Raw genomic sequence first — 24,833 nt, forward strand, 5'->3', positions numbered from 1 at the left:
AGCACTAGTCAGGAAGGGATACTTACCTTCCTTAAATTACTGTCAAATTAAATGTGGAGCACTTTAAACAGTGCTGGTTTTCTGACTGCCTGCACGTTACTAGGAACAGAAACGTGATCAAACGTAGGGAGGATTAGACTGACAGGTTTTTACTTCTGAAACAAATTGGTTTCTCTTGTGTAGTCCCTAGTGAGTACCTTCACGGCAGCACCCATATAATCGCACCGTTGGCATTAAACTCTCAAGTAAAATCCGTGTTGTTATGCTGCTGCGAGCGAGAATTTGGTGGTGCTGCGGGGCGGGGGGGGGGGCAGGGGTATCCCTGGCGATTTGAAGCGTGAAACCCCCCGCTCTTGGTCTGGAGGTCCCGCTCTCCCGGGCGGACCTGTTTCAGGCGGAAAAACGTGGTTTGGAGCTGGAGAGCCTCCCGCGCGGCTGCTCTGGGGATTTTCCCGAAACCCCTCCCCTGCGCCCGGGGAGGTGTCCCTCCCGCCCCCGCGGGGGCTGCTTGGCCGGGCCGGGCCGGGCCCTCCCGTCCGCGGCGGAGCGGGGCGGGGCGGGCGGCTCCGCTCCTCCCCGGGCGCTGGGGCGCCGCGCCGGGGCCGAGATCGTGATGCGGGCCGGGGCGCGGGCGGCCGTGGCTGCTGGGCGTGAGCCGAACCATGGCTAACGTCAAGGTGGCCGTGCGGGTCCGGCCTCTGAGCAAAAGGTGCGGCGGGGCGCGGAGGGGGGGACGGGGAGGTCCCGGTCGCCGCGGCAGCGGGGCAGATAACGGGGCGGCTGCGAGGGACGGGGGGATGCCCCCGGTCCTGTCACCGGGGACGGGATCGCCGCTGTGGGGTGGCTTAGCTGGGACTGAGGGAGGGACGGCGGGCGGTGGGAAGCTTAACGGTAAGGTACGAGGAGTGGCAGGACCCTTCTCTCCGGATCGCTAAATAGCTTGGAAAGTTTTCTTGGAGGAGTCGCCCACGGGAGCTGTTGGGCTGACTTCCCTCTTCCTGAGCTCCCCAAAATAGGACAATTGTCATCCCGTGTCAGGGAATCTTCCCTTCCCCTTTTGTTGTCGCTGGTTTTTCCAGCGGGAGGCAGAGCCGGATATTCCCCTTGTCGCTCCCTCCCCGGCTTGCTTGGCTCCAATAAAAATCCTAAAAACTGCATGATACGGCTTGAAGACAACTCCCACAAACAAGAAGATGCCGTAGCACAATGCGCTGGTGGTGTTTGGATATAATACGTAATTAAGACCTTGCAGACTTTGGAAATTCGTGGAGGAAAAGAAAGAGAAAAAGCATGCATACAAAATGTCAGTGGCTGGTAATTTACTGCTCCTCTTGGAGAAATGCTATGGCACTTCAGGCAGAAGTGGTTTGAAATGTGGTATGAGCTCTGAGGGCCTGTCTTTGATTTGATGCTGCCTTTCTTTTTAGCCTGAGTCCCTCATGTTGTCTTCTGACTGCACTGACTTCTGTGATAAATAACTCTTTCATGTAGTAGAGAAAATGATTCTTGAAGAGTTGCCCAGCCTGAAAACTAGCCTAGTCATTTAGCCGGCAATACAGTAGCATATTTTGCACTTTCAAATTCTTATTTGTCTGCAGATTTCTTGCAAGATGATACCAGAGAGTGTTGAACAAAATTTAGAACACAAACCTGCTCGTCTTAAATACAAAAAAAAGGAAAGGTGGAAAGCAATTTACAGTTTCCGATATATTTTACCTTTAACTGATTTAAAAAATATTTTGTCCATAATTTCATTAAAAAACAGACCGGGTAATATTGTTGTCCTGGTTTGGCCCAAACCAGGCCAATTAGTCTTAGAGAAACCAAGGTCACTGCTAAATTCCTCACTGCTTACGAGTGAAGAGCCGAAGGGGGAATCACACCTGCAGGGAGGAACAGACAGGGCAGGTGACCCAAGATTGACCAACGAGGTATTCTATCCCATACATGTCATTTTCACTTTCCTATTTATCACTAACCCACTGCCTCCTGGAGGTGGGGCCCAGGAGGGAGGGGCCCTCCTGTCTCCCACTGATTGGTACCAGCTTTGCCAATTCTGCAGTTAAAAGCCTGCAGGTGTGATGGCAGGGGGAGCTACTGCATTTTCCCCTCTGCCTGTGCTGGGGGGGAGCAACTCTGCCTGAGGAGGATTTCCAAGCTCTCGATCTTGGTTTTGTATATATTTGATTATTTCTATTATTATTATTATACTCTTTTTCATTACTATAGTTTATTAAAACTGTTTTAACTTTCCAACCAGTAAGTCTCTCTCTCTTTTCCCTTTCCCTTAGGGTGGGGGGGGAGAGGGTTAACAGAGAGCATCTGCCACAGGTTTAATAGCTGGCCCAGCTTTAAACCATGACAGATTTATTGGCACCCAATGTGGGGCTCGAGAGAAGCTCCAACAGGTTGCTCTGATAAGTTGAATCCTGGCTCTGGTGGGAGGAGACCCAGAGAGCTCAGCTGAGAGAGTATCAGATTTCTTCCTTTGAGATTTACGAGGGGTTGGAAATTAAAACAGATAGTAAAAATGGTGATGTCATTTTTGAATGCTGTGTTATCTCGTCTTTTTATAGAGTTTCTTTCACAGTTGAGTATTGCAATGATGCCTTACCTGCTGTGGGCACTGTGTTATTGCTTGCTTCTTATGAATGTTTACATGCAGTTTAGCAGTGGGCGCTGGTCGAAATGTATTGTTTTGGTATGGGGTTTGATACTGATTTATGCTGTGATAAACTGGGCAGTTAATATTCCGATCTCTTATCTCTATGACACAATGATGGGCAGCTTTAATCGCGAATCAGTAGCAGCGACTTCATCTGCACGCTCCAGGCGTCCTTTAGCTGATTCTGTTAATGATTACACTTCCAGTTTTACTTTGGGAAATAGTACCTTCTCCTTTTCTGCCAAGCTGATTCCACTAGATTTTGCGAAATTAGGGTGGTGCTGTCTAGGTGGCATGTTTTTATTTTTGGTTGTCCTGAATGTGTTTCTGATGTGGGATAAGATTAAATATCGGTGCAGGGACAGTTGTAGGTGTTATGCAGCCACCTCAGATCCTACAGCGTGTGCTGCCGCTACAACCACTAAATCCACTGAAAGAAACCTCAGCAGCCTGCACCACAGCTGCTACACCCCCCAAGATAGCCACTGCAGCTACTCAGACTCTAACAAGTCTCAGCACTCCCACAACAGCCACTGCATCTACTCAGACCCCAGCATCTATCGAATCTGTACCAATTGCTCCTGCAACCAGGAAGAAATACCAAAAGAAATCAGCTTGTGAAGAGAAGGATGATGACTCAGAGCCTTCTAAGGCAGAGCCATCATATGACCCAGGTGAGGGCCCTTCTCAGGCAGAGTTAGGGCCTGACACAGATGGGGGTTTCCTCGATCGTCCTTTTAAAGCAGACCCATCACAGAAGAAAGGTCCTTCTAAAGCAGAACTATCACAAGAGGAGGGCTCGGACATAGAGATAACCTACCACTCCTTATCCCTGAAGGAACTGGGAAATATAAGGAAAGACTTCAGCCGTTATGACGGTGAACCTATTATTACCTGGTTGCTCCGATGCTGGGATAATGGGGCAGATAGCATGCAATTAGATGGCAGAGAAGCCAGACAGTTGGGATCCCTGTCCAGAGATGGTGGTATTGATAAGGCGCTCGCAAGAAAGTCAAACACTATCAGTCTCTGGAGGTGACTCTAGTCAGCTGTAAAGAGCAGGTATCCCTATAAAGATGATGTTATGAGTCACCTAAGCAAATGGACCACTATAGAAAAAGGTATTAACTACCTTAGAGAACTAGCTGTGCAAGAGATTATTTATAGACACCCACGGGAAGTTGTAGATCCTGTAGATCCTGATGAAGTGGAATGCAACCGATCCATGTTCCGGAAGGTTGTGAAGAATGCTCCACCGACATATACCCATACATTGTCAATATTGGTATGGGGAGAAGATGCTATGGCACGACCTAGTGTGGGCGAAATGGCTAACTGTATGTGACAGTATGAAGATAGTATTTCTTCCCCACTGCAGGCACCCATCTTGGCTGTGGAAAAACTGACTAAGGAAAACAAGGACTCATTTAAACAACTGTCAGACAAACTGTCCAGGATCGAGAATAAACTTGACTCTCTACCTACACAGGCGCGCGTTGCAGCCGTTAGGAGAAAACGCTCTCCTACAGGACCAGCTCCAAGGAAACGGAACACATCACGAGGTATCCTGTGGTTTGCCCTGCGTGGTTATGGGGAGGACATGAGCAGAGGGCATGGACAACCTACCAGTACCCTACAGGCACGAGTACGTGAGTTGCAAGCTAAAAGAAATACCAGAGAGAATTTTTCTAGAAGGATGGCTGCTCCAGTTACCAGTGAGCAGGACCCCAGTCAGGGGAGATGGGCCTCAAATCCCTCTTTCCCAAGTGTGAATAGGAGAAATGAAGGTCCAGTCCCTGTGAGCAGCACGAATCCATTTCTTAATTAGGGGGGCCCTGCCTCCAGCCGGGTGGAGGAGAGGGACAACCGAGTTTATTGGACTGTGTGGATTCGATGGCCTAGCACATTAAAACCACAAAGGTATCGAGCCTTGGTAGACACTGGTGCACAGTGCACCCTAATGCCATCGGATCATAAAGGGGCAGAATCTATCAGTATTTCAGGAGTAACAGGAGGATCTCAAGTGTTATCTGTATTGGAGGCCGAAGTGAGCCTAACTAAAAATGAATGGAAAAAGCACCCCATTGTGACTGGCCCAGATGCTCCGTGCATCCTTGGCATAGACTACCTCAAGAGAGGGTATTTTAAGGACTGAAAAGGGTATAGATGGGCCTCTGGTATAGCAGCTGTAGAGACTGAGGATATTAAACAGCTGTTTACCTTGCCTGGCCTCTCAGAAGATCCTTCTGTTGTGGGGTTGCTGAAGGTTGAAGAACAACAGGTGCCAATTGCTACTACCACAGTGCACCGATGACAATATCGCACCAACCGAGACTCCCTGATCCCCATTCATAAACTGGTTAGACAATTAGAAAATCAAGGAGTGATTGGCAAGACTCGCTCACCCTTTAATAGTCCTGTATGGCCAGTGCGAAACTCTGATGGAGAATGGAGATTAACTGTGGACTATCGTGGCCTAAATGAAGTTACGCCACCGCTGAGTGCTGCTGTGCCAGACATGCTAGAACTTCAATACAAACTGGAGTCAAAGGCAGCCAAGTGGTATGCCACCATAGACATTGCTAATGCATTTTTCTCTATTCCTTTGGCACCAAAGTGCAGGCCACAGTTTGCTTTTACCTGGAGAGGTATCCAGTATACCTGGAATCGACCGCCCCAGGGGTGGAAACTATTTGCCATGGACTGATCCAGACTGCACTAGAAAAGGGTGGAGCTCCAGAACATTTGCAATACATTGATGACATCATTGTGTGGGGTGATACAGCAGCAGAAGTTTTTGACAAAGGGGAGAAAATAATCTAAATTCTTCTGAAAGCTGGTTTTGCCATAAAAAGAGGCAAGGTCAAGGGACCTGCCCGGGAGATCCAGTTTTTAGGGATTAAATGGCAAGATGGGCGTCGCCAGATCCCGATAGAGGTGATCAACAAAATAACAGCCATGTCCGCACCAACTAACAAAAAGGAAACACAAGCCTTCTTAGGCGTTGTGGGTTTCTGGAGAATGCATATTCCAGATTACAGCCAGATTGTATGCCCTCTTTATCAAGTGACCAGAAAGAAGAATGATTTTCAGTGGGGCCCTGAACAACAACAGGCTTTTGAACAGATTAAACAAGAGATTGTGCATGCAGTAGCCCTTGGACCAGTCCGTACGGGACAAGATGTTAAAAATGTGCTCTACACCTCAGCTGGGGACAATGGTCCTACCTGGAGCCTCTGGCAGAAAGTACCAGGGGAGACTCGAGGTCGACCCCTAGGATTTTGGAGTCGAGGATACAAGGGTTCCGAGGCCAATTACACCCCAACTGAAAAAGAGATACTGGCAGCATATGAAGGAGTTAGAGCTGCTTCAGAGGTAATTGGTACTGAAGCACAACTTCTCCTGGCACCTCGATTACCAGTACTAGGCTGGATGTTCAAGGGTAAGGTTCCCACTACCCATCATGCAACTGATGCTACATGGAGTAAATGGATTGCATTAATTACACAGAGGGCTCGAATAGGAAACCCTAATCGCCCAGGAATCTTAGAAGTGATCATGGACTGGCCAGAAGGCAAAGACTTCGGAATGCCACCAGAAAAGGAGGTGACACGTGCTGAAGTAGCCCCACCATATAATGAACTACCAGAGGATGAGAAGCAGTATGCCCTGTTCACCGATGGATCCTGCCGTCTTGTAGGAAAGCATCGGAAGTGGAAAGCTGCTGTATGGAGTCCCATACGACGAGTCACAGAAGCCACAGAAGGACAAGGTGAATCAAGTCAATTTGCAGAGGTAAAAGCCATCCAGCTGGCTTTAGACATTGCTGGATGAGAAAAGTGGCCAAGACTGTATCTCTATACTGACTCATGGATGGTAGCAAATGCCTTGTGGGGGTGGTTAAAGCAGTGGAAGCGAAGCAACTGGCAGCGCAAAGGGAAACCTATTTGGGCTGCTGAATTGTGGCAAGATATTGCTGCTCGGCTAGAGAAACTAGTCGTGAAGGTACGTCATGTAGATGCTCACGTACCTAAAAGTCGGGCAACTGAGGAACATCGAAACAACCAACAAGCGGATCAAGCTGCTAAAGCGTTCCAAATAGATTTGGACTGGGAACATAAAGGTGAACTATTTTTAGCTCGGTGGGCTCATGACACTTCAGGTCATCAAGGGAGAGATGCAACATACAGATGGGCTCGTGACCGAGGGGTGGACTTAACCATGGACTCTATTGCACAGGTTATCCATGATTGTGAAACATGCGCCGCAATTAAGCAAGCCAAACGGTTAAAACCTTTGTGGTATGGGGGGCGGTGGCTGAAATATAAATATGGGGAGGCCTGGCAAATTGACTATATCACACTCCCTCAAACCCGCCAGGGTAAACACTACGTGCTTACCATGGTGGAGGCGACCACCGGATGGTTGGAAACATACTCTGTGCCCCATGCCACTGCCCGGAACACTATTCTGGGCCTCGAAAAGCAAATCTTGTGGCGACACGGCACGCCAGAGAGAATTGAGTCGGACAATGGGACTCATTTCAAAAACAGTCTCATAGACAACTGGGCCAAAGAGCATGGCATCGAATGGGTATATCACATCCCCTATCATGCACCAGCCTCTGGGAAAATTGAATGGTATAATGGGCTGTTAAAAACTACCCTGAAAGCAATGGGGGGTGGAACCTTTAAAAACTGGGATAAGCATCTGGCATAAGCTACCTGGTTAGTTAACACCAGGGGATCTATCAATCGAGCTGGCCCTGCTCAGTCAGACCTTCTACATACAGTAGAAGGAGATAAAGTCCCTGTGGTGCATGAAAGGAATCTATTGGGAAAAACTGTCTGGATTCTTCCTGTAACGGGCAAAGGTAAACCCATTCGTGGGATTGCTTTTGCTCAGGGACCTGGATGTACTTGGTGGGTGATGTTGCAAGATGGTGAAGTCCGATGTGTCCCTGAAGGTGATCTGATTCTGGGTGAGACTACTTAATTCTGAACTGTATGTTGTTGCTGCATAAGTGTCTTTCAGGTTAAGACAGTGGTGATGAGACCGGAGCTAGCTGCAAGTGGCGTCCAGTAACCTCCTCGAGACTGACATTTTGAACCTGCAACCCGTGGGCATGAACTGTGACAAAACTCATACCATGTCTCCTGCCCTGAGAGACTCCTAGCCAGATGGAAACCCACAATCCTGAACCAAATGAACTTGATGAACTTTTTGCATAAAGATGAATCAAAAACTAGTGTTATGTATATATATATTTGAAAATGAAAAGGTAGTGGTGATCTGAGTATGACGTGAATGGTATGGAATAAGGGGTGGAATGTCCTGGTTTGGCCCAAACCAGGCCAATTAGTCTTAGAGAAACCAAGGTCACTGCTAAATTCCTCACTGCTTATGAGTGAAGGGCCGAAGAGGGGTTGCACCTGCAGGGAGGAGCAGACAGGGCAGGTGGCCCAAGATTGACCAACGAGGTATTCCATCCCATACATGTCATTCTCACTTTCCTATTTATCACTAACCCACTGCCTCCTGGAGGCGGGGCCCAGGAGGGAAGGGCCCTCCTGTCTCCCACTGATTGGTACCAGCTTTGCAAATTTTCCAGTTAAAAGCCTGCAGGTGTGATGGCAGGGGTACTACTGCATTTTCCCCTCTGCCCGTGCTGGGGGGAGCAACTCTGCCTGAGGAGGATTTCCAAGCTCTTGATCTTGGTTTTGTATATATTTGTATATATTTGATTATTTCTATTATTATTATTATACTCTTTTTCATTACTATAGTTTATTAAAACTGTTTTAACTTTCCAACCAGTAAGTCTCTCTCTCTTTTCCCTTTCCCTTGGGGGGGGGGGGGGAGAGGGTTAACAGAGAGCGTCTGCCACCAGGTTAATAGCTGGCCCAGCTTTAAACTGTGACAATTGTTCTGATTTATTGCACAGCTGTGAATGGAACAGATTTTAATAGATACTGGCATGTTTTAAGAAGAGTTGCAGCACAGAAGCAAGCTAAGTTTAGCCTGTCATTGCTTAGTGTTGCTTTAGTGTTGGAGATATTCTTTGATTTTTATTTTCTTCTGTATTGTCATTCATTCTTAGTATTTACTGGTTAAATAAATTGCCGTTATGCTCTCTAGAAATAAAAAACAGTATACAATTCCTAAGTATTAACATTAAATGACAATTTGGTAATCATACTAAGTTATCCAAACCATAGGACTCTTTTGGTTCAGTCTTGCAGAGTTTAGTGGAGACTGGAAAGTATTTAAAAGTCTGACTTGGTGATGTATCTTGTTATGCAGTCAATGGCATTCTTGTTTCTTCCACAATAGTGTTTTGCTGCCTATTTGCAATTATGTAGTGGACTTAGTAGAGTCTCCTGTACACATAAGTTAAAATGAGTGTTTCTTAGTATCTGGGGAAGAGAAGCCAAAGACTGAATTGGCAGGGGTGTCATCTTCCCTCTCACCACATCCTCCTTGGTGACAAACTTTCTACCATGTCTGTCTTAATGTTTCTTCCCTGATGGGGAGCATTAAGCAGTGCATAACACTGCATATATCATTATTGCATTAAACAGCTCCTGTAACTCAGTCAGATAAACCTTCAACACAGTCAACGTGGGCCAGCTTTTTGGTCTGCAGTGTATCTTGGAGAGGAGGGTGGGATCAGAAAGGTGGACAGCCTCCTGCACGTGGGAGAAACTAATCTGGCGCTGAAATGGAAATGTTTGTACAAAGGTGAGCATGGAAACTCAGGAGGTAATATGAGAAGAGACTGTTAAATAATTCCATCTACTCAACCTGTGGTAGTGTAACTGATGGGATGGGGAAGAAGAGACCAGTCTTGTGGTATTTGACCCTAAAAGCAATAGGCTGTTTGTTCCTTGTACTGTATTGCCACAGCTGAGGTCAGCAAAGTGTTTCAAGATGTATTTTTGTATTTTATAAAAGGGAAGGGGAAGTGATTGGATATTCTCTGTGAAGGCTCTGACATGAGAACTTGCTTTCTAGCCTTGACCAAAATTGTCCAAATGTAATGACTTCGAGGCAATACCAAATATATGAAGGCTTAAAGTAACCTTGATAGAGATTGAAAGGACTGAAGCTCTCAGGCGGCATAAGTGCCCACCCTTTCTATTCCAGCTTCTTATATCACTTCCATACTGTGGTCACACAAGCTGCTCACTCTCTCTATACACACACATGCCGTGATTGCCTCTAACTGGTACCCATGTTGCCAGAGCTGCTGCGATCTCTTAGGTGCTTTAAAAAGAAAAACTTCCTGCATAAAAATTTCAATTCAACTGGATTGAAGTACTGTAATGTGTACAATTGCAGTTCCAGCCAAAAATAATAAACTTTGGTTTTTAAGAGTCCCAAAAACTGAAAAGCTACAGGCAAAGGCTAGAACTAGAGAGTTCGTTGTTTTTTTCTAGGCTATCGTACAAACTTGACTTGTTCATTGCTTCTTTTCACTTAATTTACAATGGCAGATGAACATTGTTTTTGCATCTTAAAATTTACAGAATATTCAGATGTTAAAAGATGTTAATGCAGGAGTTCATAAAATCCAGTTTTCTGTTTAAAGTTTCCATTTTTTATAAACCATATTAATCACATCTGCAACTTGTTATTTAGCATAAGGCAAAGAGTGGTCTTTTTGTTCTGTGCCTGTATGGCACCCATGACAATACATTCTTTGACAGAGGTCTCCTATGCACAAATAATCCCTGATAGTTATGAAGTGAGTACAGTTATACAGAATGCAGAAGTTTTTCCTTTGCCTAAACTTTAAATAGCTTGTAGCCAATGTTCTTCGTAATGCCATCAGTCATTCTGTAACAGACTAAATGATTTTTTATCACCAAAATGTTGTCCTGGGAGTAAATTCCCTCAAATGCATTCCCCAGAGTGACAGTGCTTTTAAAAAGTCTTTATTATACATTTACTATTCTGCATACTAAAAAAGATTTGTTACTTTGTGGTTACATGGGTACTTGTTCTGTGTAAATACATTTCCCCCTCAGAATGAAATATGGAAGCCTGAATGGGTGCTATAAATTGACTATAGCAATAGGCAATAATCAGGTATTAAGTAGGAGCTGGGAACTGATGAAAACCTTTTATGGTTTATTTTCAGATATCTTAATGCTTGGTCTATTAGATATTAATCTTTTGTAAGGAAAGTGTAATGTTATTTTTGGCTGTCAGTCAGAAGCTGTTGATGGAAACACTTTCAATGCTAGCACGTAACTATGTGAACTAGGAGTGTTGTTTCTTTTTCTTTCTTAATTTCTTCTGTGGAGTATGCCAACACCACGGTCTGCAGTGTGGTGCTATGATATCAGATCAAACCCTTCAGACCTGGAAATAGTGTGACTGGCTGAGAAAGAGGGTACATTATCCTTTAAGTATTTCAGTACTGTGTCTAGGGCTCTCCTTGTGCCTGGGTAGCTCACCTAAAGCTGTGTTGGATATTTGTATGCTACAGTAACACCTGCAGCATTAGACATGCCCTTCCAACTATTTATGTAGGCCAGCAGAAACCCATGCTAGCTTTTATGTGCTGCTAGTTTCAAAAACGTTTGTCCCTGTGGTATCCCATCACAATTCCTGTACCTGGTTGTGGCTGCTGATGGCTCTTACAGTGGACCTCAGCCCTGCATATATGAGAGGAGGAAGGGAGGGCTGTGTTTGTGTGTGGGAAGCCCTCTGGGAGGGGAGCGGTCAATGTGTCCAGGACAGTGTAGCCGGGACCAGGATGGAGCACAGCTGCCTCATGTCTTTTCCTCCATGATCCACTTCCTCTGCACCTTCTGCTCTGCATCCAGCTGGTCTCAGTTCACTTGTGCACACTTATATTCCCTTGTCCCAGTGTAGTTTGAGAACTGCTGTGTAAGTCATCTTGAAGATGGGAAAGAAGGGTTTTAAAAAACAGTGCTCTATACCACAATGAAAAGCCTCATGCATTACGGTAGGATTCTCTTTTTAGCATGCACCAGTGACTAGAAGACATTGCATTCCTTCACAGATTGTGCATTGAGGCCTGGGTGAAATCATTCACAGCAAGTTTGTTTAATTGAATTGTTAAATTAGAGTGGTGTAAGTTAAAAACTTGACGCTAGGGCATGCAAGTTGCCTTGTGACACTTTTTGAGGGTACTTTGCTGGGCCCTGAAGTTTGGGAGCTACTTGTGCAGGAGCAAAGCAGAAGACATATTCTGCTGTTGAAAATATCTTCTCCATTTTTCAGCTGCCTCTGTGACCTGGAAAAGGAGAGACTAGCAAGCAGCTCTTATTTGAAAGGGTCTTTCCTGGTGTCTTTAATAACTCACAAATGAACTCTCCCATCATCTATGAACCTCATAGACATGTCACCTGAAAGAGTTGCTGAACAGATTAATTAACCTGAAAGCTGCCCTTTGCCTTTTCTGCTTTGCATTGTTTCCAAGCTGTAACTTGAAGCCTTCTGGCCAGCTGTTTAATTCCCAGTCCCCTCAGGAGTTCCTGAGCTTGTCCTCCACACATTGGCAAATGAGAACATCAAAGAAATGTCAGGGTAGTCCCAAGCAGCAAAGCTGAACCACACTTCCAGCTGTGCAGGTGTTTACTATCAGAGTCTGAACTGCAACAGGAGTTCTCCTCCTTACTGCTGCTCTGTATGGCATAATCCTCTAATCGCCTTCCTGGGGTGCAGCAGGTGATGAGGATTGAGGGTGGGATAAGGATAGAGGAGTTAAGTTTGAGCTCCTAAGAACCCAGTTAACAGGTGTGAGCAAGCCCAAGGCTGGGAGGGAATTGTCTTGCATAGAAGGGAAAGTGTCTTACGATTTCCAGAAACATGCTTGGTGTGCCAGGCTAACCTGAGCAGTGCGATGAGCATGGCTGCAGTGAATAGGTGAGAGAGGAGCTCTGCTGATCCATGCATTAAGATGTAAACATGTAAAATTCATTTCTATTCAAAAGGAAAGTCATATAGAAAAATAAATTTACTTTAAACATAATTCTGGAAATAATGCAAAGTAAATCACTGTTGGTTTGTGCAGGGTATGCCTTTATTAATCTGCTGTAGGGTCAGCTTTGTTAACTAGTCTCTGTGCTGTGGTCCACCTCCTTTGCTCTTTCTAATCACATTGTGGTAAGTAAAAGGAAGATTACGTAAGCAAGACTTTTTGCTGTTTTATAGACTGTGCTATTGGCTACTTTACACATAACCACAAGAACTTAGATAAAGCAATGTTGCCTACTGCTGACAAGAGTGATAACTTGTAGCAGCTTTTGTAGAAAACATTCCTTGAATCTTATGTATAACTGCTGTTAAACGCTGTATCAAAATAAAATTAAAGCAACAGCAGATTGGAGGTTATTGTTGTTTTCCCTCTTACCCCCATCAAAGCAAATATGATTGTTTTACTTATTCAAGCATATTCCTTTTAAAATGTTTGTTTTTCTCTAGTTGCTCAGTGCTGCCCTTTCTAAGCACTTTTTGAACCAACCTTGTTCGGGTTGTTTTATCTTTATCTTAAAACTTCATAATGCCAGTGGTAAGAGGAGTGTACTCTGAGGAAAGATAGCCATAGACATTTAGGTTAACGTTTCAAAAGCTTTACTAATTATATTTAAAAAAAAAAAGCCATGACTCTACTTTATTCAAACTGTCGTGATACACTGCTTCACATGTATTTGATGCAAGTGTATAATGACACAAGATATTGGCATCATTAGTATTCATACAGTTAATTTTTGTTCACAACTTCAACTTCGGCTTAAGTTAGCTTTTCTGTGCTTTTTGGATAGTGTTTAAAAAGTGTTTGTACTTAATCTTCCTTAAAAAAAACCAGTGTTTGCAAGGAGAGAACATTTGTTTTATTTTATATTTCTAAAAGTAGATGGGAGGATTTTTTCCTTCTTTTTGGTGCTTTTGTTAAGCTGACTTAAACTTTGCTCTGTGACCTAAGTGTGTTGGATAAATTAGCTCTTTGTGAATGGAATATTGCCATAATCTCTGTTAACTGCTTTACTGGATGTAAATGGAAATAACTTCCTTAGAAATCTGTGTATATTTTACATTAGCGCAAGAAATATATTGCAGTCAAAAAATCTCTGGAAAATGGATGTAGTATAATTTTGTTTTATAGGTATTCACCATATGTCCCACATGGATGTAATTTTCAAATACAAGACAAAATACTGCTTTCTTTGAAGAAAATGACAAAATTGTCTTTCATTTCAAAGTGAACAGAATGTATCTGTGAAAAGAAAAGGTCCAAATATAGGAAAAAAAAGAGGTAATAGGCAAGAGTAGAAAACATCTATTAGCTTGCTTAGCACTGTTAGACACTTCTCATGCTATTCTAAGGTTTAGGCTAAGGCAGGCCATTGAACACAGTATAGCAAAATGTATGTCTTCTACCCTGACCTTGTTTCCTTAGCCTTCTCGATCATATATTTTAGTATATATATTCCTTGCTACCTTGGTGCTGTTGTCCTCTCACACCTGGACAAATGGCAGGCTTTTATCTGCTTTTATTAACTTTTATTTATTGTGATAGCTGAGTGAGTGATGTTCCTCTGTGTCCCTCTGTTACATGACGCTCCCTTTTTCCAGGTGATGGTAGTTGAACTCTGTCCCAAGAGCCATGGGCTTTGAGGTTCGTACCTTTTGGTGGGAAAGAGCTGTCTCAGGCCTCCAAGAGCTGGTGTCTGAAAATCCATACAGATTGCATTGGTTATGCATTGCTCAGGATTACAAGCTTTTTTTTTTTCCACAGAAGGCTGGGGTTTTTAAAAGAAAGGTTGATATTCTAATTTCGTGTTTGTAGAGAGGAGGTCCCTCTTCCAAACAAATGTATTTTAACATTTGTGTATCCTGTTTTTTAACCTAGCCTATTGTTAAGGTTATCTTGACATCTTTTCCTCTCTGTCTCTCAAATTAGTTATTTTGCTTTGCCTGGTCTATTATTTAAAGTTTCATGTAAACTGTCATTGAGGGGGCTGCTCTTTTAGTATCTGTACTTGGCGCAAGCAGGTGGCTTTCGTAAGTCAAATCTGTGTTTTTATAAGGGTACTGCATCAGCAACCTCTCCCAGATGTATTCTTTCTTGCAGTTGCATGAAGCAAGTTTTCTAACTTTGATAAAGGGCAGACTTTCTAGCTCTTTAAAAGGGCAGGACTCTACACGTCCTGAGTGGCCACCATCACCCATTCTGCAGAAGATGATTCTTCTGCTGATTTTAAGTGACAATACTGTGCCTGTACTCATTTAAGCCAGGAGCACAAGGTGCTAGCTTCTGGCAGTTTAATTCCCAGAGTAAGAGGCTGATTGTCTCCTCACTTCCCTTGTTGCCTTTGCAAAAGCAGCTACAACAATGTCCTAAAACAACAACAGCAAAAACAGCTTTTGGAAGCCTTCTAACTAATATTTTGCATTTTCATAGAATGCTTCTCCTCCCAAGTCCTAAGAATACTTGATGAGTGTCAGAATCTTTTGGAGCAGGGATCAGATTTTTTTGTATGCAGCAAAGAAAAATGGGGCACAATGTCATTAAATAACCTGTCCAGAGCCATGGCTGTGCTGGGCAGTTTTGTTCTCTAAGACCACATACTCTATCTATCTGAGAGAAGTTGTAGTAATATAAGATGACATGACTGCATGCATAGAGATCGCTGCACATCTTCCTTGGGGAATGGTGCAGAGGATGGAGGCTAGTCTTGTGGAACCTTTGTGCAGTACGTGGTGAGATACCACCACTGTGCATGAAGAATTGACGTGAGTTTTGGGTAGGATTTCCCCAGTTTCCTTTTCTTTAGTCCAATGCTTTACGTGAACTTTAAAAAGCACTGCACTTCTAAAATTTTCCTGCCATCTTCCTATATGTAGCATAGATTTTAAACAAAGTAATGGAATTTTGCCCCTCTTTTTTTAGAATTTAAGGGTTTACTGTAGTAGCTGTTTTTAATACAGTGAAAGAGGTACCTAAGGAAGAGAGATGAGACAGTGCATAGCAGCATTCAGTGTCACAGTCATTTATTTAACTGTGATCAGAGACTGAAGTTCTGACCTGGTGGAATGAAAACTGACCACTGTATCCAAATTCTGGTTTGCATGGAAATTGCGGCATTTGCACAGAATTTCTTTGATGCAAAAGCCTGTGAATTATGATATCTCATTACTCAGTAAACAGTTGAGAAATCAAGGGTGGATGAAACTGGACTGACTGGACTGCAGCTTTGTTTTAAATCCTTCTTATTTCATGCTTCCTTAAATGCTGGTGGTATGACACATGAAAAGACTTTTTCCTCTCCTTTCTTCCCCTCAAAGCCTCTGTATGAAAGAGAAAGCATCATTATTCCACAGCTGTTCAAAGCACTGATGGACCATCAGGAATATTTCTGACTTGGATTGCTCAAGGAAGATGCCTGATGCTCTTGTTCTAGTAGACTTCAGTCTGGTGCAGACAGGAACACTCGTACTGTGCCATTTGCATGGGCAGGAGACAGAGCTTACTGTAACCAGAGGAGGCCATCCTGCGCTTCCTCTCCTAGCTCATGAATATATATATCAAAAGTCTGGTAAGATTGAGGAGACTTTAACTGTTTGAGCTGGCCTGTATCTGAAAAGTGCACCTCATGTTTATCTCTGCACCAAATATTCCTATTTTTGTTGCTATATAATATTTGCAAAGAAGAATAGGGGGAAACTACACAAGAATGATGGTGATCACTAGGAATGGTGATTTTTGACTGTCAGATTGTGCTAGCCATTATCAGAACCAGTGAAAGCTCCTTGCAGCTGTGAGTGGCCTTGAAAGAGAACTTGAGCAGCATGTCTAGTATAGCAGCGTGCTGTCTTGGTGAACTCTGTGTACTTGGCTTCAATACGGATTTTTAAATTATTTATAAACATCTGTTCTGAATTTGGTAGGAGGATTGCTGACTGGGTGTGCACTCCTCTTTTGCAAGACACAGTAAAACAATTATGACTTAGAAGAGAAATATCAAAAATAGTATTGGGTAGTACTAAATAATGAAAAACATTGAAAACAAACTTTAGGTAAATTTATTGATACTTTAAAAAAAACCAAACAAACCACAAAACCCCCTCAAAAACCAAAACCTGCATTAGCCAAAATGAGGATGTTCATACTGTTAGAAGCTCTTGACTTTCACAGCTTACAGCAGTAGGGAGAAGGATACAGATTATGCTGGTGTCATGGAGGAATGCTGTGTTGGGAAAGTTGTGGTTGTAGGTACCTTAATTTGTCAGTAGAGTGCAGCAGCTCTAATGGCTGAAGGCTTTAACATTCTTCTCTACAACTTCTTATGGACCAGCATGGAGTCTTAGTGCCCTTCTCATTGCACCCTGGGTCTCTCAATAGATGTGTCCTCAACCCATTTTGTCTAGGGCAGTGTTCTCTGAAGACTAACATAACTTAGAAAATACACCCTGCATTGTTTGGTTTTTTGTTTCTGTGGCCAAGGTCAGTCACTCAGGAGGTTGCAAGGATGGCAGCTTCTCAAAGACACTTCTGCCAACGCCACCAATAAACAAGAGGCAGAGACACTTTACCATGTACTGTTAATGGGAAGGAAAGATAAATCTGAATACTCCCTGAACTTTTCGCCATAGAACCTTCAGACTTTATGACCAAGAAAAACCTTGGGTTAGATTTGCCTCCGGATTATACAACAGCTGCTGGCATGGTGACTGCATAGGGGTGCCTTAGTGGCACAAACTGTCCCAGGTAGAAGTAGAGGTAGTTTGGTAAATGTTGTACCTTACTTGTAGGCTATGGGTCACATCCTGGGAAGTGACAGAGTCCCAGAGACAGCAGCAGTGACTGCTGGCATGCATCCTGTCGAGCTCGCTATGGGTGTCCTTTTGGTTGTGTTTGTAAGCAGAATGTGAAAATGTCCATCACAGTAGGCCACAGGAGGCTACTTTTTTCTAGAAAAGTCTAGAAAAAAGATAAAGTGAATCATTCCAAAACCTATAACTGACATGATTGCCAAAGCAGCAAAAATCTCTGCGAGAGGGGAGGGATTGATACTGTTGCCATACTGCTTTTGAAGTCTTCTGTCTCAGTACAGGTTGAGATTGGGTTTGGAGTTAACTTGGGTGATGGGAATTGGTAGGAAAGCATAAGTACTTTCAATGATTACGTTGCAGGGTTGCTTTCAAAGTTCATATGAGCAGTCATTCTTTCAAAAACAATTTAAGATTTCTCGTGTACTTGGGTGCTATATATTGGCTGTAGTATGTTTGATTACTCTGGTGAGCATTTGGTGGTCTGTATTTGTAGAAGCTGTTTTATTGTGACATGACTACTGCTAATGACTCCAATATTTTTGCTTTACTGCATGTGAATATTTTTAAAATAAACAGATGACTTTTAAAAGACAGCTCCTTTGTTCTCCAAGTGCCTGACTGTTATTTGAAAGGGTGGAGAAGTGGGGCAAATTTTATGAAGTCTAAAATAAACAACTCTCCCCTTTCTTTCCACCCACTGCTTCCTCCAGCTCTATATACCTACTTGCACTTCTGTACCCAGTGTCTGAACTCATCTCAGTAAGGTCCAGCAAGCTGTGGAAATGTCCCTCTCAGGGGTCTTGATCCTCCCGTGATTCTTTTCCACTGGCTTGTTCTTCCAGGTCTTGCAGAGTGTCTGTTGTCCCTCTGGAGCTGCATTAGCTTTACATGTTGGCTGCATAAATTATTTGTCATAGGAACAGCAAATGTTAAGAGAAGATTTTCCTTTAGGCTGCTCCTGTTTTTTGGACTACCACAGCAGCTTTGCTTCTGTCATGTCTCTCTTGTAGCTCCCCATCACAGCCCTGCCACTGCACTCCGTACTTGTGTCACTGTTCTGTTTCTGGGTCTGCATTCCTCTAAAACTTTCTGTGTCTGAGAAGATCCAGGTCTTTCCTGGGACATATACTGTTAAATGGTCTTTCTGCAGCTCTATCTTTGCGTGAAAATGAGTTATTTGTACAAAGTAATTTACAAGAAGAGAGGCTCTTCCCAAACATTAATTTTTCAAGAAGTGGGGAAGAAGGGAGGATGGGGAAGCTAAATGCTAAGTCCCTGTGACTTCTGAGCAGCAGAAGTCAAATGTATTTAGTGTACTTCGGAATTGATTTTATTGGTACAGGCAATACAGCTTTCATAGCTGTGGAGCAGAGCACCCATTCTTAAGGATGACGGATTGTTTTATCAGTCAAATGCAAACTGTGGTGCACACGCGTGTAAGACTGTACTGACAAACATAGATTTTGCTGAGAGAGCTTTTGTAGTGTTTGCAATCTGGAGTCTACAGAACATGTAGAACAGCTGGGATTCTGCTTTGCCTTCTGGGCTTTATATATTAAACTATTCTTTCTTTCCCAAAATTCTCTGGTTTGTACCTAAAAGAAGGATGAAATAAACACGTTTCCAGGGAGGCTGAACATATGCTTTGTAGAGCTGGGAACGGCTGCAGGTCCATTTTTGTTTGTGCTCAATGCACTCTGGCTATAAACTGCTGCAGAAGGGAGGGGTCTCCGTTCCCACCACCACATGTTCCTGCCCTTTCTCTCTCTTTGGGTTAGCAACTGTGTGACCACTGTGCTCAGTGCTCTGGAAGGGCTTGCTGGTCCTGTGGCACCTTGATTATTTATTTTGGTGTGTTTGTTTTCTGATCACAGCTGATCTGAGTCATTGCATGGGTGTGTTATTGCTAGATCAGATGCAAGAAAAGAAATGGGAACAGATGTGGGATGTTGGAGCAGAGAAGAGAGATTGCCCCTTGCAGCAGCAGGCTGCAGTTAAGATAGATAAAGTATGCTATGAATCTGGACCCAGAGCAAGGGGAGACTTTAGTTATATCCGTGCTTGCTGGTGACTTTCTTGTGAGACTTGAACAAAGCTACTTGACTGCTGCATAGAGCTTTTTGTCTGCATACTGAGGAATCACGTTACCCTGTGGTAAAAGGTGGTGTGGTAATTTTATTTTGTGTTGTTTGTATTTTACTGTTCTTATATTTATTTTGATTATGTAAGTTTATATGAAAAAATTCATGCTTCGAAGGTTTTATGTTTGGAATTTCTTCTTTATCTTGAATCTTAAGTAATGATTGTGGCCTGGGAGAATGTCAGGTGATGAGAACCAGCAGCATAAAGTCATTTGTTCATAGGGTTGTGTATGGTGCATGTAGACTGAAGGCAGTGAGTTTCATGTAATTATTATAGGTGGAGTTGGGAGCACTGCTTGTTGCTGAGGTTGCCTTATGTCTTCAATTAGAATACCCTAGTGTTTAAAACTATTAAAAGCTTTGCTAGATTTCAACCATTTGGGTATAAGTCTTCTGTGCATGAATGCCTGCCTCAAACTAGATATTTTTAAGCTTCATCCAGAACAGTTCAGCTGCTACAGAAGATGAAGTTACAGGAAAATTAGGTTTTAAAATATTTAAAAGCAACTTAGGGTGACCTTTTATTTGAATTTCCAACTGATTTAAAATTGGAAATCTGGTGTGTGTTTTTTGAATTCTCCATCTGAATCCACCCATTTCTGCCCAAGTTCTAAACAATTAAAGCTCTTTAACATGCTCAGTGAAGAACATAACAGGTAAAAGTTTTAAGGGATCTGCTTTCTCTGGGTGCATGTGAGCTTGTATTCTCTTGTGTTGACCAAATTGTGCTTGTACCATCCCCATATGTCAAAAAACTCATCAGTTAAGCACTACCTTGATAAATTGAGCTCAGTGTTGTCCAAGTCACAATTGAAGCCTGGGTATAGGAACTGACAGCAAGGTCTTCTGTCCCATTTAATCACAATAATCTGTTTGCTGACCCTGGCAGGTGTCCAGGAAGAAACTCTGATTCAGTTGTGGAGTGTACAAGTAAACTTGAGATAGATACTGGAAGGGTTGACAGGGAGGGTAGGATCATGTGCCTTTTGAGCAGAGAGATCAGCCTAAAACCAGTTGCAGTGCAGCAGGAGAAGGGACCTGAGACCTGCAGAGCAGTTGAAGACACTCAAATTGAATGTGGGCCCGTGGACAAGATGCCAGAGAGAACAGATAGCAGGTACCTGTAAGGGGTGATGTGAGTGCATAGGCAGAGGAAGATAGGAACTCAGTGAACTATAACTGGTGTAATAAGACTGGAGGGTTAACAGTAGGATGGAAAAATAGGGAATGCTCATTGGATTAGGAAGCAGAATAGGGCCAAGATCATACTGGGGCAATGGAGAAACGAATATGTGTTACTGAAGGAAGATCCCTCCAGTTTTGTTTGTCTTCTGGTGTTCTTAAATTCTTGTGAAATTCTCTGTCAAAATGTCCCTTTTCCTCTTAGATCTGGTCTGCTGCAGAGGATAACTGTCAGCTTTGTCCATTAGCTCACCTGTCAGACCTTTGTATGTGGATATGCAAGTCCCCAAACTTACTTGAGTTGGAAAACAGTTGCTTTTCAAAACATCTAAGAAATTGCATGTGACAGATTAAATGCATCAGTTGCAAATTTCTACCTTAGACACTCACCGCCTCTATCTTTAGGCACTTGTCCTTCTTCATTTGTTCCTTAGGGAGCCTTATGGGGCCTTCATTCAGTACTCAGCTACATGTAATGAAAATTCTCCCTTCTGTGAGTGTGTTCCTCTTTCTCCTGGGGCCTAAGTTAGGGCTCTGGTGACTGATGTGTTGAACTGCCCAAACACTCACAGCTTAACTAAAACCTCTGGGAGCTGTGCTTGTATTTTCTGTGTGAAGTGCCACATATAAGTTTGTGTTACAGAAAGTTCTAAGTTCAGTCTGTCTCAAGGCAGGTGCTTAAAATTAGTAAAGTGAAGCACAGGGACTTTAAGGTAAAGCATTATTTGCTATCAGCAATACAGGGACGGCCTATGCTCAGAAATGTGTTTAAAACTTCTTTATGCTTGTAAAGCTCAAATGCTACTGTGATTGTCTCTGTCGATGTCTTAAGTGTCCTAAGGCATTGTTTTGAATGTTGTTTTGATACAGAAAGCGTGAAGTAAAAGCTGAGAACCAGAGAGGAGAAACCCCAGAGGCAGGCTGTGTTGTGCCACATGCTGCCTGGAGGTTAGAGCTGTCAGTGAAAGGAGATTGTAATTGGTGGGGGAGTAAATACTTCTGTACACATGTGAGGAAATCTGTTAAAAGACAGATCTGGGGCCATGAATGAGCAGCGGTCAATTTGATTTAAACTTTCTAACTCTTGTTTTATCTTATCTAGTTTTTAACTGATCTGATGATACCGATCCAGCTGATTGTCAGGGCATATATATACAGCTAATCTTAAATTATGATGTCTGTGCCTCCAGCTTGATTTTAAACAAAGTGTGACAAAACTGCACTCAGGACAAAATTGATTTTATTTCTAAACCAATTTCTTCCAGCTTTACAAAGGCATTAGGCTTCATCAAAATAAAACTTTCTGGTAAAGTTGCAGCTTACAAGATTTATCCATATCAAGAGTGCAAAGCAAAATATAGAAGAAATATAAAGGACAAAATATCTTTTTCCTGTTCTTACCCTCTCAGTACAAAAGTGTTCAGTTATTTTTTGCTGTCAGATAAGTAGGCCGCTGACCTCATCTTCCTTAATTCTATCTTGTTATGTGTAAAAAATCCATGTTAATTATTGAGAGATGTGAATCAACACACCTATAAATAAGAACATCCTTAACTTCAAGTAGCTATTATGCTGTCAACCCAGAAATAAGGAGTTGGTTGTTCTTTTGGGTTTTTTTGCTTTGGCCACATGCTTTTTGCATTCTTTTCTAATATGACTCATCTTTGGAAGTGGAAGTTGGCTGTAGTAGCCAGTCGTAGCTGTGTTCAATGGGAGTCTTATACAGACAGTATGTATGAGCATGTGGTTCTTTGCACTTGTGGAACAATCCTGTCCATTTACATTTCAGGACAGTTTTGTTTTGCTAAAGAGTACTTTAAGGACTACAACAAACACTTTGGATTATGTGGTAAAAATCAGACAGCACGACTTGACAACACTTGTGGCTCACAGGTCTGACGTGGATCCGTACTCCACAAAGCAGAGCCAGTCTACCCGTGCTCCAATCTACTTCCTTGTAAACATAATTTAAAACAACATTTAATTTGAAATAAAATCCTAACAAAGTATTTAGGACAAGCACTTTGAAACTGTTTAATGACCGCAGTCCTGTTTTGTTCTTTTACTATTGAGATACCTGGGTGCAGATCTGCAAATGCTACTTCCTGTCAGTGTCTCATGAGTGTCTTGTTTTGTAGCTTTTCCAATTTGCAGTTTGTTAAACACAAGTTTCTGGGGTTTATGAATTTGACATGCATCTTTCTGTATCTTCATACCTAAACAGATGTTTGAATGTGTTCTGTTCAACAGAGAGAGTGCAGAAGGAGGAAGAGTGATTGTAGAAGTTGATGACAAAGTGGCAAAAGTCAGAAATATAAAGGTATGCTTTTTGTCATCTTCTCTTTCTCATATAAGGATCCTGATATCCTGATGCTTTTCTATGTTTGTTTGGCTATTGTTCATTCTAATAGAAATATTAAAGGAGAAGTTTAAACTGGCACAGCTCTAGAATAATTGCAGCAAAAGTGTGTGTGGCGGGGGTTGTTTTAGTTTGGGGTTTTGGTGGTTTTTTTAGACAGGGGTATAACATGCAGCTGCATTTTCTGTATTTTGTATTTGTCAAAGCTGTTGCAATCTGGCTGCACGCCATCATTCAAAGCTGTTAGTAAATTGTTTAGGATTTTGTGCTTATCTTACGGTTACTAACATCTGGATAATTTCCTTCCTGGTATCTCTCCTCCTCTCACATTTGCACTTAGAGTGCAACTGACTTGCATGAAATGGAGCAAAAGGTGTTCAGCTACACTTCAGGCCTTGGTAAAAGACCAAGATACATAAGAATAAAGTGAATGTAGCTGTCGTCCTCCGTGACAGCTCTGGAGCCGGTGTGCATGGGAATCAGCCCTCTGGTTTAGGCTCTTGAACTACTTGAAGCTGCCACGATCCTTCACGAAATTAATAGAATGGGAGCAAATCAGTTTTATGTTGTCAAACATGCTTCTGCTTGAAAGGCAAATAAATGAACCGTGGGATAACTGTGATTACTGGGGGGATCCCAAACGATGGATGCATTTTGTATTTCTTGTCTCCTTTTTCTTTATACCTGCAAGCAACCCACTTATTCTGGATTGTTGGTTCAAGAGAAAGAATTTATTAGGTTTTGAAGAGAAACGGTGGCAAAAATTGAATTAAAAGATTTGAACTATTTATCTTCTTTCCATTATACTTATTTTTGTATTGACTACAAGTGTTCTCTTTTAAAGAAAGAGGAGGGAAAAATACTAGTGGTATGAGAGGTCTCATGGATGTAAAATGTTGCTTATTTTCTGCATATTTCCTTTTCTGTGTTTGCCTTTGAGGGTCTGAGACTCACTGCTTTCTGCAATAGTTTTCCCCAATTCCTTATACACATGATAAAGCTCTTGAAGAGATGCTTATTCACTGGGTGCGAAGCTGTCCCTTCCCGGTGGTTGTCCTCGGGAGGGCTTTGCTCCCCGCCACAGGACTGGGAGGGTCTGGGCCCCGAGGCTGCCTGCCCTGGCTGGGGGAGCCTCCCTCTGCAGGTGGAGGCCTCGGCCCTGCAGCTGCCTAGTTGGGTCCAGCTGAGCCTTGTTAGACCTAGAGAGTTTTTTTACTTTTATTTGTTTAAAGAGGCGCTGTGGGCTGCTTTGGGATACTGGGGAAACCACAGCAGCAGGGCAGACTGCTGGTAGCAGGCTGGGAAGGGTTATGTGGAGATGCAAGGGCTGGCTTGTGCATGTTTTCTCTCTTGAGGTTTTGTGGTTCATGAGTTTTGTGAAGGGGGTGAGTTTGCTTTATGCATAAACTAAATCTAAACAGCCTTTGATGAACCCAAATTAGTGTATAAATTAATATCTATACAGTAATGTTCACATTATTGTATCTGGGGTAGGTGTGCTTTGTAGTTCAAAACAAAATCCTTCTCACCAGAAGGGTAGTCACCTCTATGATCAGGGGCTGCTTTTCCTGAGGTGGAGGGAGGTTTTTTTATTTTTTATTTTTACACATAGCCTGGAGCACTGCCTTGCTATTGCAATCTTCTTCCTGTTGTTGCAGAAAACTTAAGAAAATAA

General features: G+C 42.9%; 1 protein-coding gene across 1 annotated transcript in view; it reads left to right on the top strand.

The window, feature by feature from the left end:
* The first annotated feature begins 610 nt into the window (after positions 1–610).
* The window catches only part of STARD9 (StAR related lipid transfer domain containing 9), a 127,849-nt gene continuing 103,626 nt past the window's right edge, over positions 611–24,833 (top strand). Inside the window, exons 1-2 of the mRNA XM_068398216.1 lie at positions 611–709; positions 23,050–23,119. Of these exons, the coding sequence (XP_068254317.1) occupies positions 663–709; positions 23,050–23,119 (117 nt within the window). The 5' untranslated portion in view covers positions 611–662. The remainder of the gene's footprint in view (positions 710–23,049; positions 23,120–24,833) is intronic.

This window comes from Nyctibius grandis, chromosome 4 (assembly GCF_013368605.1).
Source record: "Nyctibius grandis isolate bNycGra1 chromosome 4, bNycGra1.pri, whole genome shotgun sequence".
NCBI lineage: Eukaryota > Metazoa > Chordata > Aves > Nyctibiiformes > Nyctibiidae > Nyctibius > Nyctibius grandis.